Below are 13,576 nucleotides of genomic sequence, written 5' to 3' on the forward strand. Positions count from 1 at the left end.
ATTTTTGACGTAAAATGTTATTGGCACCTGAATGTGAAAGACTTTTATTCAGGGAAAGTCAAGCTTTGAAGAGTCCAGACTTCAACAGTGAGGTGAAGGACCTACAAACACGTCTGGAGAAGGCCAATAGTGACATTGCTCAACTAGCCAGTAAGTTGGGGTTCAAGTCTCTACTTCACTTTCTTTCTTAGCCCTCTTAATTATTCTCTTCATTTGTACACACTTGGATGCTAATGTTCTCATGTGCATCAGACCTTTCAATAGGCTTGTAAGGGAGGGAATCAGGGGTTGAAGTAAGTTTTTCATCAAAGAAAAGTTGTTAGTAAGCTTAGTCCTTCAACTTAAAAAATTATGACATGGTTGGTATTTGTGTTGTGATGATGTCTAAAAAAAACTTTTATTAGCAGTTATCTTTGTTTATTAGCCAGGTTACTGTATTCTACTGAAAATCAATTATTTTTGTTAATGAGCAATGCTACTAATGTCATGGTTCTCGGATTAGCCTGGCATACCTCTATAGATAGGCTATTTCCACCAATTCTATTAACAGTACTTAGCAGTAATTAGCATTAAAACTTTTAAAAATAAATGTTTTAACTAACTATTTCTAACCTTTCTATTGTACAGATAAGACCTCCATTGGCCTGACCTATGTACACATTACCAACCTTTCTATTGTACAGATAAGACCTCCATTGGCCTGACCTATGTACACATTACCAACCTTTCTATTGTACAGATAAGACCTCCATTGGCCTGACCTATGTACACATTACCAACCTTTCTATTGTACAGATAAGACCTCCATTGGCCTGACCTATGTACACATTACCAACCTTTCTATTGTACAGATAAGACCTCCATTGGCCTGACCTATGTACACATTACCAACCTTTCTATTGTACAGATAAGACCTCCATTGGCCTGACCTATGTACACATTACCAACCTTTCTATTGTACAGATAAGCCCTCCATTGGCCTGACCTATGTACACATTACCAACCTTTCTATTGTACAGATAAGACCTCCATTGGCCTGACCTATGTCCACATTACCAACCTTTCTAATGTACAGATAAGCCCTCCATTGGCCTGACCTATGTACACATTACCAACCTTTCTATTGTACAGATAAGACCTCCATTGGCCTGACCTATGTACACATTACCAACCTTTCTATTGTACAGATAAGACCTCCATTGGCCTGACCTATGTACACATTACCAACCTTTCTATTGTACAGATAAGACCTCCATTTGCCTGACCTATGTACACATTACCAACCTTTCTATTGTACAGATAAGACCTCCATTTGCCTGACCTATGTACACATTACCAACCTTTCTATTGTACAGATAAGCCCTCCATTGGCCTGACCTATGTACACATTACCAACCTTTCTATTGTACAGATAAGCCCTCCATTGGCCTGACCTATGTACACATTACCAACCTTTCTATTGTACAGATAAGACCTCCATTGGCCTGACCTATGTACACATTACCAACCTTTCTAATGTACAGATAAGCCCTCCATTGGCCTGACCTATGTACACATTACCAACCTTTCTATTGTACAGATAAGCCCTCCATTGGCCTGACCTATGTCCACATTACCAACCTTTCTAATGTACAGATAAGACCTCCATTGGCCTGACCTATGTCCACATTACCAACCTTTCTATTGTACAGATAAGCCCTCCATTGGCCTGACCTATGTACACATTACCAACCTTTCTATTGTACAGATAAGACCTCCATTGGCCTGACCTATGTACACATTACCAACCTTTCTATTGTACAGATAAGCCCTCCATTGGCCTGACCTATGTCCACATTACCAACCTTTCTATTGTACAGATAAGACCTCCATTGGCCTGACCTATGTACATATTACCAACCTTTCTATTGTACAGATAAGCCCTCCATTGGCCTGACCTATGTACACATTACCAACCTTTCTAATGTACAGATAAGCCCTCCATTGGCCTGACCTATGTACACATTACCAACCTTTCTATTGTACAGATAAGCCCTCCATTTGCCTGACCTATGTACACATTACCAACCTTTCTAATGTACAGATAAGCCCTCCATTGGCCTGACCTATGTACACATTACCAACCTTTCTATTGTACAGATAAGCCCTCCATTGGCCTGACCTATGTACACATTACCAACCTTTCTATTGTACAGATAAGACCTCCATTGGCCTGACCTATGTACACATTACCAACCTTTCTAATGTACAGATAAGCCCTCCATTGGCCTGACCTATGTACACATTACCAACCTTTCTATTGTACAGATAAGACCTCCATTGGCCTGACCTATGTACACATTACTAACCTTTCTAATGTACAGATAAGCCCTCCATTGGCCTGACCTATGTCCACATTACCAACCTTTCTATTGTACAGATAAGACCTCCATTGGCCTGACCTATGTACACATTACCAACCTTTCTATTGTACAGATAAGACCTCCATTTGCCTGACCTATGTACACATTACCAACCTTTCTATTGTACAGATAAGCCCTCCATTGGCCTGACCTATGTACACATTACCAACCTTTCTATTGTACAGATAAGACCTCCATTGGCCTGACCTATGTACACATTACCAACCTTTCTATTGTACAGATAAGACCTCCATTGGCCTGACCTATGTACACATTACCAACCTTTCTATTGTACAGATAAGCCCTCCATTGGCCTGACCTATGTACACATTACCAACCTTTCTAATGTACAGATAAGCCCTCCATTGGCCTGACCTATGTACACATTACCAACCTTTCTATTGTACAGATAAGCCCTCCATTGGCCTGACCTATGTCCACATTACCAACCTTTCTATTGTACAGATAAGACCTCCATTGGCCTGACCTATGTCCACATTACCAACCTTTCTATTGTACAGATAAGACCTCCATTGGCCTGACCTATGTACACATTACCAACCTTTCTATTGTACAGATAAGCCCTCCATTGGCCTGACCTATGTACATATTACCAACCTTTCTATCCTACAGATAAGCCCTCCATTGGCCTGACCCTGGAGGAAGAACATGCCAGGAGAAAAGCTGAGAACACAGTCCAAGAGCTGTGGTACTTTTTAAACTCCCAGCTAAACAAGCTGGAGAAACACAGCTTAGAGGGAGGGTCACGGCTCTACAGCCTCAAGGCTGACCTGGAGGGCTACAGAAGGTGGGTACCATAGGGATGGGGCTACAGGAGGTGGGTACAATAGGGATGGGGCTACAGGAGGTGGGTACCATGGGGCTACAGGAGGTGGGTACAATAGGGATGGGGCTACAGGAGGTGGGTACCATGGGGCTACAGGAGGTGGGTACAATAGGGATGGGGTACAGAAGGTGGGTACCATAGGGATGGGGCTACAGGAGGTGGGTACAATAGGGATGGGGCTACAGAAGGTGGGTACCATGGGGCTACAGGAGGTGGGTACCATAGGGATGGGGCTACAGGAGGTGGGTACAATAGGGATGGGGCTACAGAAGGTGGGTACCATGGGGCTACAGGAGGTGGGTACAGTAGGGATGGGGTACAGAAGGTGGGTACCATAGGGATGGGGCTACAGGAGGTGGGTACAATAAGGGTGGGGTACAGAACGTGGGTACCATAGGGATGGGGCTACAGGAGGTGGGTACAATAAGGGTGGGGTACAGAAGGTGGGTACCATAGGGAAGGGGCTACAGGAGGTGGGTACCATAGGGATGGGGCTACAGAAGGTGGGTACCACAGGGATGGGGCTACAGGAGGTGGGTACCATAGGGATGGGGCTACAGTAGGTGGGTACCATAGGGATGGGGGCTACAGTAGGTGGGTACCATAGGGATGGGGGGGGCTACAGGAGGTGGGTACCATAGGGATGGGGGGGCTACAGGAGGTGGGTACCATAGGGATGGGGGGGCTACAGGAGGTGGGTAAAATTAGGGTGGGGTACATGAGGTAGGTACCAAAGGGATGGGGCTACAGGAGGTGGGGACAATAGGGATGGGGGGGGGCTACAGGAGGTGGGTACCATAGGGATGGGGCTACAGGAGGTGGGTACCATAGGGATGGGGGCTACAGGAGGTGGGTACCATAGGGATGGGGCTACAGGAGGTGGGTACCATAGGGATGGGGCTACAGGAGGTGGGTACCATAGGGATGGGGGCTACAGGAGGTGGGTACCATAGGGATGAGGGCTACAGAAGGTGGGTACCATAGGGATGGGGCTACAGGAGGTGGGTACAATAGGGATGGGGCTACAGAAGGTGGGTACCAAGGGGCTACAGGAGGTGGGTACTACAAGGATGAGGGCTACAGGAGGTGGGTACAATAGGGATGGGGTACAGAAGGTGGGTACCATAGGGATGGGGCTACAGGAGGTGGGTACAATAGGGATGGGGCTACAGAAGGTGGGTACCATAGGGATGGGGCTACAGGAGGTGGGTACAATAGGGATGGGGCTACAGAAGGTGGGTACCATAGGGATGGGGCTACAGGAGGTGGATACAATAAGGGTGGGGTACAGAAGGTGGGTACCATAGGGATGGGGCTACAGGAGGTGGGTAAAATAAGGGTGGGGTACATGAGGTAGGTACCATAGGGATGGGGCTACAGAAGGTGGGTACCACAGGGATGGGGGGCTACAGGAGGTGGGTACCACAGGGATGGGGGGGCTACAGGAGGTGGGTACCATAGGGATGGGGGGGGCTACAGGAGGTGGGTACCATAGGGATGGGGGGGGCTACAGGAGGTGGGTACCATAGGGATGGGGGGGGGCTACAGGAGGTGGGTACCATAGGGATGGGGCTATAGGAGGTGGGTACAATAGGGATGGGGCTACAGGAGGTGGGTACCACAGGGATGGGGGGGCTACAGGAGGTGGGTACCATAGGGATGGGGGGGGCTACAGGAGGTGGGTACCACAGGGATGGGGGGGGCTACAGGAGGTGGGTACCATAGGGATGGGGGGGCTACAGGAGGTGGGTACCATAGGGATGGGGCTACAGAAGGTGGGTACCATGTGGCTACAAGAGGTGGGTACCATAGGGATGGGGCTACAGGAGGTGGGTACCATGGGGCTACAGGAGGTGGGTACCATAGGGATGGGGCTACAGGAGGTGGGTACCATAGGGATGGGGCTACAGGAGGTGGGTACAATAGGGATGGGGCTACAGGAGGTGGGTACCACAGGGATGGGGCTACAGGAGGTGGGTACCACAGGGATGAGGGCTACAGAAGGTGGGTACAATAAGGGTGGGGTACAGAAGGTGGGTACCATAGGATGGGGCTACAGGAGGTGGGTACCATGTGGCTTCAAGAGGTGGGTACCATAGGGATGGGGCTACAGGAGGTGGGTACCATGGGGCTACAGGAGGTGGGTACCATAGGGATGGGGCTACAGGAGGTGGGTACCATAGGGATGGGGCTACAGGAGGTGGGTACCATAGGATGGGGCTACAGGAGGTTGGTACCATAGGGATGGGGCTACAGGAGGTGGGTACCATAGGGATGGGGCTACAGGAGGTGGGTACCATGTGGCTACAAGAGGTGGGTACCATTGGGATGGGGCTACATGAGGTGGGTACCATGGGGCTACAGGAGGTGGGTACCATAGGGATGGGGCTACAGGAGGTGGGTACCATAGGGATGGGGCTACAGGAGGTGGGTACAATAGGGATGGGGCTACAGGAGGTGGGTGCCACAGGGATGGGGCTACAGGAGGTGGGTACCACAGGGATGAGGGCTACAGAAGGTGGGTACCATAGGGATGGGGCTACAGGAGGTGGGTACAATAGGGATGGGGCTACAGAAGGTGGGTACCATAGGGATGGGGCTACAGAAGGTGGGTACCACAGGGATGGGGCTACAGGAGGTGGGTACTACAAGGATGAGGGCTACAGAAGGTGGGTACCACAGGGATGGGGCTACAGGAGGTGGGTACCATAGGGATGGGGCTACAGAAGGTGGGTACTATAGGGATGGGGCAACAAAAGGTGGGTACCATAGGGGCACCTACAGGTGGTGGGTACCACAGGGACACATATAAAAGGTGGGTACCACAGGGACACATATAAAAGGTGGGTACCACAGCGATGACTGCTACAGAAGGTGGGTACCACAGTGACAGCTGATTGTTCACTCTGTGGCATTTGACAATAATTACTTCTTAGGGGAATGTGTAGATCAAATGTTAAATGTCATATAATAAAATATGAGTTAGGGAATGTGTAATTCAAATGTTATAGACCTGAGTATTTCTTATCACCAGAACCATGCTGGATGACTTTGAAAAGATACGAAGAGCCAACAATGCAGATCAATGGCGACTGAACCAGTCCAAAGAGTTAGGGGACCTAGTACAGCGGAGGTTTCATTATTTACAGGTACGTGTGGGGTGGGACCGTTTGACTGACTGGTTTGTGTCTGGTCAGTTTGACCAGTCAACATGCTCTATAAATAGATTTTGTTTAATCAGTCTTTAAGATCACTATTTTAAACCAAACATTTTTTCTCTTAGATCAGCATTGACAGTGAAGGGAAAAATAAAACTACTTGGTTTGTGTGTGTAGTTTTTTTTTCTTTTAGTTTTAAAGTTTGTTCTGCTTTGAGATGTTTCTTGTTTTTTTTTTTTTTTTTTTATGTTCTGGTTTTGCAGAGTTAATTAATTATTAAAACATCATTAATTTTCAAAATAATAATGAAGAAAATATATGCTTTCAGTATAAGTTAATATGGCAGATGAAGCAATTCAAGGAAAAACAACTACGTTTGACAAAGGCAAAATTATAAAGATACTCGTACATATTTCTGCTTACTTTCTGTAGGAATCATTTGAGTAATTTCATGCTAGCCGATTTCTTTGACTGATCTTGTTTCTATTAGTGCTAGGTTAGCTTTATTTCATGAATCATCTACTAATCATTTAATCTTGCTTACAAACTTATTTCAGTGTATCATTTAGTTAGTAAGATTTTTATAACATAATAGGTAAATATAAAATAAAATTACATTTTGCTATAAACCTTAACTTATATAAACACAAAACTGGTTTTAATGACAGATATGATTAAGTTTTAACTTATATTTTATTTTAACTACAATTTGATTCCATAACTAAGTTCTTTTTTTGGTCTTCCAATGTGGAACTTGGAATAAATAGAACTCCAGGAAACTCCATGGAGTTTTCCTTGTGTTCAAGCGCTAACTGCAGACCATTGTTTCCTACTGCCACAGAACCCAGTCAACTGTAAAGCCGCCAAGAAACTGGTGTGCAATCTGCACAAAGGCTGCGGCTTTGGCTGCCAGCTGCACCACATCACCTACTGCCTGATTGCTGCCTACGCCATGGAGAGGACGCTCATCCTGGACTCTAAGGGCTGGAGGTACTCGTCTAAAGGCTGGGAGAGTGTCTTCCAGCCTCTCAGCACCACTTGCATGGATGTTGGCGGGGGTACACGCACTCACTGGGGCTGTAAGTCTGGCTTAGCTTTGCTCTATATGTCATCAGTCATCTTCACTTGCCTGTAGATGTCATCTTTCATGTCCCTGTAGATATCAGTCATGTCTCTGTAGTTATCAGTCATGTTCCTATAGATGTCATCAGTCATGTCTCTGTAGTTATCAGTCATGTTCCTATAGATGTCATCAGTCATGTCTCTGTAGATGTCATCAGTCATGTTCCTGTAGATGTCATCAGTCATGTCTCTGTAGTTATCAGTCATGTTCCTGTAGTTATCAGTCATGTTCCTGTAGTTATCAGTCATGTTCCTGTAGATGTCATCAGTCATGTTCCTGTAGATGTCATCAGTCATGTTCCTGTAGATGTCATCAGTCATGTCTCTGTAGTTATCAGTCATGTTCCTATAGATGTCATCAGTCATGTCTCTGTAGATGTCATCAGTCATGTTCCTGCAGATGTCATCAGTCATGTTCCTGTAGTTATCAGTCATGTTCCTGTAGATGTCATCAGTCATGTTCCTATAGATGTCATCAGTCATGTCTCTGTAGATGTCATTAGTCATGTTCCTGTAGATGTCATCAGTCATGTTCCTGTAGTTATCAGTCATGTCCCTGTAGATGTCATCAGTCATGTCTCTGTAGATGTCATCAGTCATGTTCCTGTAGATGTCATCAGTCATGTCTCTGTAGATGTCATCAGTCATGTCTGTGTAGATGTCATCAGTCATGTTCCTGTAGATGTCATCAGTCATGTATCTGTACACGTCATCAGCCATGTCTGTGTAGATGTCATCAGTCATGTTCCTGTAGATGTCATCAGTCATGTTTCTGTACATGTCATCAGTCATTTCTCTGTAGATGTCATCAGTCATGTCTGTGTAGATGTCATCAGTCATGTCTGTGTGGATGTCATCAGTCATGTCTGTGTAGATGTCATCAGTCATGTCTCTGTCGATGTCATCAGTCATATAGTGTCATGCTTTAGTTCTGACTTGTCATGTGTCATGTAAATATTGATTGTCAGGAGAACTTGGAAAGTGATGCATGGTTATAGGAAAATCTGGCTAAAATATTTGGTCATGACATCATCTTACTAAAATATTTGGTTATAAGATAATCTTGCTAAAATGATGCTGGGCCATAGAATAATCTTGTTAAAATGGTGTTTGGTTGTAGGTTAATCTTGCTTAAATAATGTTTGGTTCAAGGATAATATTGCTTAAATATTTGGTGATATTTGCCAAAATGATGTTTGGTTGTTGTATAATGTTGCTTCAATGATGTTTGGGTGTAGGATAATCTTGCTTAAATGTTTGGTCATAACTTGCTTAAATGTTTGGTCGGAAGATAATCTTGCTAAAATGTTTGATTATAGGATAAACTTGCTTAAATGTTACATATGAAATGTCCATATTGTATAACCACTCTGACTCCCAGCATCAAGAACAGAGATGGACAAATACCAGGTGATTGAGCTGCCTATAGTAGACAGTCTCCACCCCCGTCCAGAGTTCATGCCCCTGGCAGTGCCAGAGGACATCGGCAAAGAGCTGGAGGTGTTCCACGGAGATCCGGCTGTCTGGTGGATTGGTCAGGTCATCCAGTACCTCTTCCGGATGAGACCAGAGGTGGAGAAGGATATCATTGGTGCCGGCCAAAAGATGGGCTTTAAAAATACTGTTGTTGGGTGAGTCTATTTACATTGTGGTTGGGTGAGTCCATTTACATTGTGGTTGGGTGAGTCTATTTACATTGTGGTTGGGTGAGTCTATTTACATTGTGCTTGGGTGAGTCCATTTACATTGTGCTTGGGTGAGTCCATTTACATTGTGCTAGGGTGAGTCCATTTACATTGTGGTTGGGTGAGTCCATTTACATTGTGGTTGGGTGAGTCTATTTACATTGTGCTTGGGTGAGTCCATTTACATTGTGGTTGGGTGAGTCCATTTACATTGTGCTAGGGTGAGTCCATTTACATTGTGGTTGGGTGAGTCCATTTACATTGTGCTAGGGTGAGCCCATTTACTATAAATATATATATTTGAGCTCTATTAGATGAGCTCTATTAGCCCCTTCAAGGGGTCGGCGTGGTCGAGTCGGTAAAGCTCATGGTTGCTAAACCGAAAAGTCTCGAGTTCGAACCCTCGGGCAGATGAGGCTCGTTAGCTGGGGACAGCCACTCTTCTAGGAGAGACAACTCCAAAATTAAACAACTGCTGCCTTGTAGTTTGTTCTTGGTTGGACAAATTTATTCATTCAAATTTATTCAAATTTATTCAAACAAAGGCCTTTTTTCACATTGGCCGTTTAAACAAATAAAGCAATTCAATAACACATAGACAAAGGCTATGGAAGCAAATCCAAAAAGAAAAGCAGGCTGAAATCGGAGTCAATAGCCTCAATGGCACATAACCAGTTGACACGTAACACTTAATTGTGTTGGAGGCGTGGTCGAGTCGGCAAAAAGCTCATAATTGATAAATTCGAACTAAAGTCTCGAGTTCAAACCCACTGGCAGATAAATCTCGATCCCCTTCAACACTAATAATTAAGAACGAAGAAGAAGAAAGAAGAAGCCCCTTCAAACACCCAGCCAGTGGTCAGGTTGGTTAAGCTCATGGTTGCTGAAGTCAAGAGTTCAAACCCCCAGGCAGATGAGGCTTGTTAGCTGGGGACAGCCACTCATCTAGGAGAGACAACTCCAAAATCAAACAACTGCTGCCTTGTAGTTCGTTCTTGGTTGGAAATCCTATAAGAAAAGCAGGCTCAAATCGGAGTCAATGGCCTATTTGGTGCATAAGAAGTTGACATGTATACTTAATTGTGTTTAAGGGAATCTCTTCCAACACTAAAATTAACGAAGAAGAAGTGGTGATAAAGAGTATTTATAAGCTTGTATTTAAAAGTTCCGTGATGTTATCTCTAGGGTGCATGTAAGAAGAACTGACAAGATCAACCTTGAAGCCGCCTACCACTCAATAGAGGAGTACATGGAGCACGTGGAAGAATATTACCAGCAGCTAGAGAGGACAAGACCAAACATTGACAGACAAGTCTACCTGGCTTCTGATGATCCTTCAGTGCTGGCTGATGCTAAGCAAAAGTAAATTCTCTCTCATTTGCAGTTATCTCCCTTTAATACATGTACTAGAATAGTTTTGCCTGATACTGTTTATATATTTGCCATCATCTTTTATTACTGTAATTTTTTTCTCTTGGTAACGACATGTTTTCAGATATCCAAACTACAAGTTTATCAGTGACAACTCCATATCCCAATCAGCTGGCCTGGGCACTCGTTACTCTGACAGTTCGTTAAGGGGAATCATAATTGACATTTATTACCTGGCCCGCTGTGACTTCCTTGTCTGCACTTTCTCATCTCAGGTCAGTCAAGCTCATTTGGTTTAGTTTTGGTTTATTTGTTCATCTCAGGTCAGTCCAGCCTGTGGTTTTGTTTTGGTTTATTTGTTCATCTCAGGTCAGTCCTGCCTGTGGTTTGAATCACTTGTTTTTGTTTTGGTTTATTTGGCTCAATTAAGTCAATTTTATCTGGCCAGTACCATTGTTTCATTAGTTGGTTGTGCCAATCTCTCATGTAACTTTCACCTTCAGGTGTGCAGGGTGGCCTATGAAATCATGCAGACCCTCCATGGGGACGCCTCTAAGTACTTCAGGTCTCTGGACGATGTCTTCTATTATGGTGGACAGAGTGCTCATGACCTCAGGGCTGTAGAGGCTCATCCAGGAAATGATGATGGGGTCATGGAGCTTAAGGTAACTTTGGTGGGGTCATGGAGCTTAAGGTAACTGGTGGGGTCATGGAGCTTAAGGTAACTTTGGTGGGGTCATGGAGCTTAAGGTAACTTTGGTGGGGGCATGGAGCTTAAGGTAACTTTGGTGGGGGCATGGAGCTTAAGGTAACTTTGGTGGGGGCATGGAGCTTAAGGTAACTTTGGTGGGCTCAATGGATTTAATTACAATTTGATGGGGGCATGGAGCTTAAGGTAACTTTGGTGGGCTCAATGGATTTAATTACAATTTGATGGGGTCATGGAGCTTAAGTTAACTTTGGTGGGCTCAATGGATTTAATTACAATTTGATGGGGTCATGGAGCTGAAGGTAAATTTGGTGGGCTCATGGATGTAATTAAAATTTGGTGGGGGTCATTGGTCCTAGGTCCATCCCAGGGCTAAAATACTGGAATGCCATAGGTTCATGTTTATCCACTAACTTTTAGTTTTAGACATTAACCAGTTAGCTATATCAAATGACCATAAGTAAAACAACACAAACCCAGTCTTTTGATTGTAATTTGATGGGCTTTATACAAATACAATTTTTTATTTTAAAAATTGTGAATGATACCACTCAAATACTCATTAAAACTTTGCACAATAGTAAATATTCAAGTGCTGCTATTCATATCTCTTTTTGTTTTGGTAAAAAGTGTCCTATATATGTTTGTTTAAAATACTATGCTCAGAGCAGTTGTTTCTTGTATATAAGTTCAAGTTAAAAACACTTAGCTGTGAATAGCTGAAAGGGTTAGACATAATGGGATAAATTAATAAACTAAGCACATTCATTAATTAATTGGCCTGTACTAGATCATCTGTATAGATCAATAATGATGGCTCCCACATGTGGATGTCATATGTTTGTGGTTGTGCTCTGTTCAAGTACAAATTAATCCACTTGACTCCTGCTTAGCATTATTTTAAGGTTGGCATTTTAAATTAAAATTACAATAAATCAATACAAAATGACACAGAAAAATGTATACCTTCATATTGCTACATTCTCTGTAATGTTAGTTTTTTCTTATATAACCATCAATCCAGGGCTTAACGTCCAGTGAATACATGTCAAGGGGGGGGGGGGGGGGGGTTAGTGGTCCAGGGGGTTATTGTCCAGGAGCCCAGTGTAGTCTGGTGTGTTTAGATTTAATCTCAGCGTCTCAAGGAAGTCTTGTGTTCTCTCCCTTTAGCCAGGAGACGCCATAGGTATTGCAGGGAACCACTGGAACGGTTTCTCTAAGGGAGTGAACCGCAGGACTGACCAGTCAGCTCTGTTCCCCTCCTACAAGGCTGAGGACACAGTGGTCAAAGTCAAGATGCCCACCTACCCACAGGTCCCCAGGAAGGTCAGCTGACCATAAGACAACTGGTCAGCTGATGTAGGGAGCGCTGTGTGTTGTCTGGACGTGAAGCCAGCTCTATGCATGAGATCCATTTTTTTCATTTGCCTCAATGAGTTTTTGAACAGCTAACCATATTTATGCCACTCGGTGTTTCTATTTTGCTACTGACCTGATATTTGAGCCGACCATATCTATAACCAATGTATTGCCTGGTGTTGCCACATTCTGCTCAGACTTTTTGTAACAGAGCAAACATCAAAACAACTCAAAAATTGTTTATTTTTATAACTGCATTTTAGACCCAGTCTAGTTGGTGGTTAAATCCAGTCATATATTTATAAGTATTTGTCATATATTTATTTGTTATATATTTATTTGTCACGGATAATCTACTTGAAGCAGACAAGTATTTAAACTTGTTTAGACCTTTTTGTTTAGTCACAGTATTAATTATTTCTTCCTATTATAACGTCAGCCTGCTGAGGAATGTCTCGGAGTTTTTACTTCTGTGGCTCTGTCTGGCCTTTAGGGTATATTATATTGGCCACAGTTGAATAAACTGGCCATTTAGTCTCATGCCTTGGCCATACTGCAATAAACTGGCCATTGAGCCACAGATTCTTGGCCGTCCTGTATTATAGCTTACCTATTTATTTGTCATCTAAAACCTTTGGTGTGCGTGCATTTATTTAATTTTTCTAATTTAATTCTTTTTTCTCTTTGATTAATGTGATAAATTCTTGCTAAAAATTTTGCCTGATTTCTTTCAGTTGCTACCTGGAATAAAAAAAATGTATTGTCTTAAATTTTAAAAAAAATGGTTTTAGTTTTAGCCTGTCTGATGTTGATTTTGTACTGCTAGCTGAACTGTGTTACAACTCTAGTCAAAATATCACCTTGCTGTAGGCTACATGGGGTAGAGAGTTTTTGTTGTGGGTTTTCATCGGATGATCTATGGC

The 13,576-nt window shown here is 43.8% G+C and overlaps 1 protein-coding gene across 4 annotated transcripts in view; it reads left to right on the forward strand.

Moving 5' to 3' along the window:
- Positions 1 to 13,301, forward strand: part of LOC131947509 (alpha-(1,6)-fucosyltransferase) — a 30,004-nt gene extending 16,703 nt beyond the window's left edge. For all 4 annotated transcript variants that reach the window (XM_059308734.1, XM_059308733.1, XM_059308732.1 and 1 more), the window contains exons 3-11: positions 53 to 150; positions 3,036 to 3,210; positions 6,284 to 6,398; positions 7,249 to 7,486; positions 8,911 to 9,160; positions 10,400 to 10,576; positions 10,710 to 10,860; positions 11,089 to 11,250; positions 12,465 to 13,301. In XM_059308734.1, coding sequence (XP_059164717.1) covers positions 53 to 150; positions 3,036 to 3,210; positions 6,284 to 6,398; positions 7,249 to 7,486; positions 8,911 to 9,160; positions 10,400 to 10,576; positions 10,710 to 10,860; positions 11,089 to 11,250; positions 12,465 to 12,629 — 1,531 coding nt within the window. In that variant the 3' untranslated portion in view covers positions 12,630 to 13,301. The remainder of the gene's footprint in view (positions 1 to 52; positions 151 to 3,035; positions 3,211 to 6,283; positions 6,399 to 7,248; positions 7,487 to 8,910; positions 9,161 to 10,399; positions 10,577 to 10,709; positions 10,861 to 11,088; positions 11,251 to 12,464) is intronic.
- The last annotated feature ends 275 nt before the right edge of the window (positions 13,302 to 13,576 follow it).

The sequence above is a fragment of the Physella acuta genome, unplaced genomic scaffold (genome assembly GCF_028476545.2).
Source record: "Physella acuta isolate Inbredline_101_S28 unplaced genomic scaffold, ASM2847654v3 ptg000596l, whole genome shotgun sequence".
NCBI classification, from domain to species: domain Eukaryota; kingdom Metazoa; phylum Mollusca; class Gastropoda; family Physidae; genus Physella; species Physella acuta.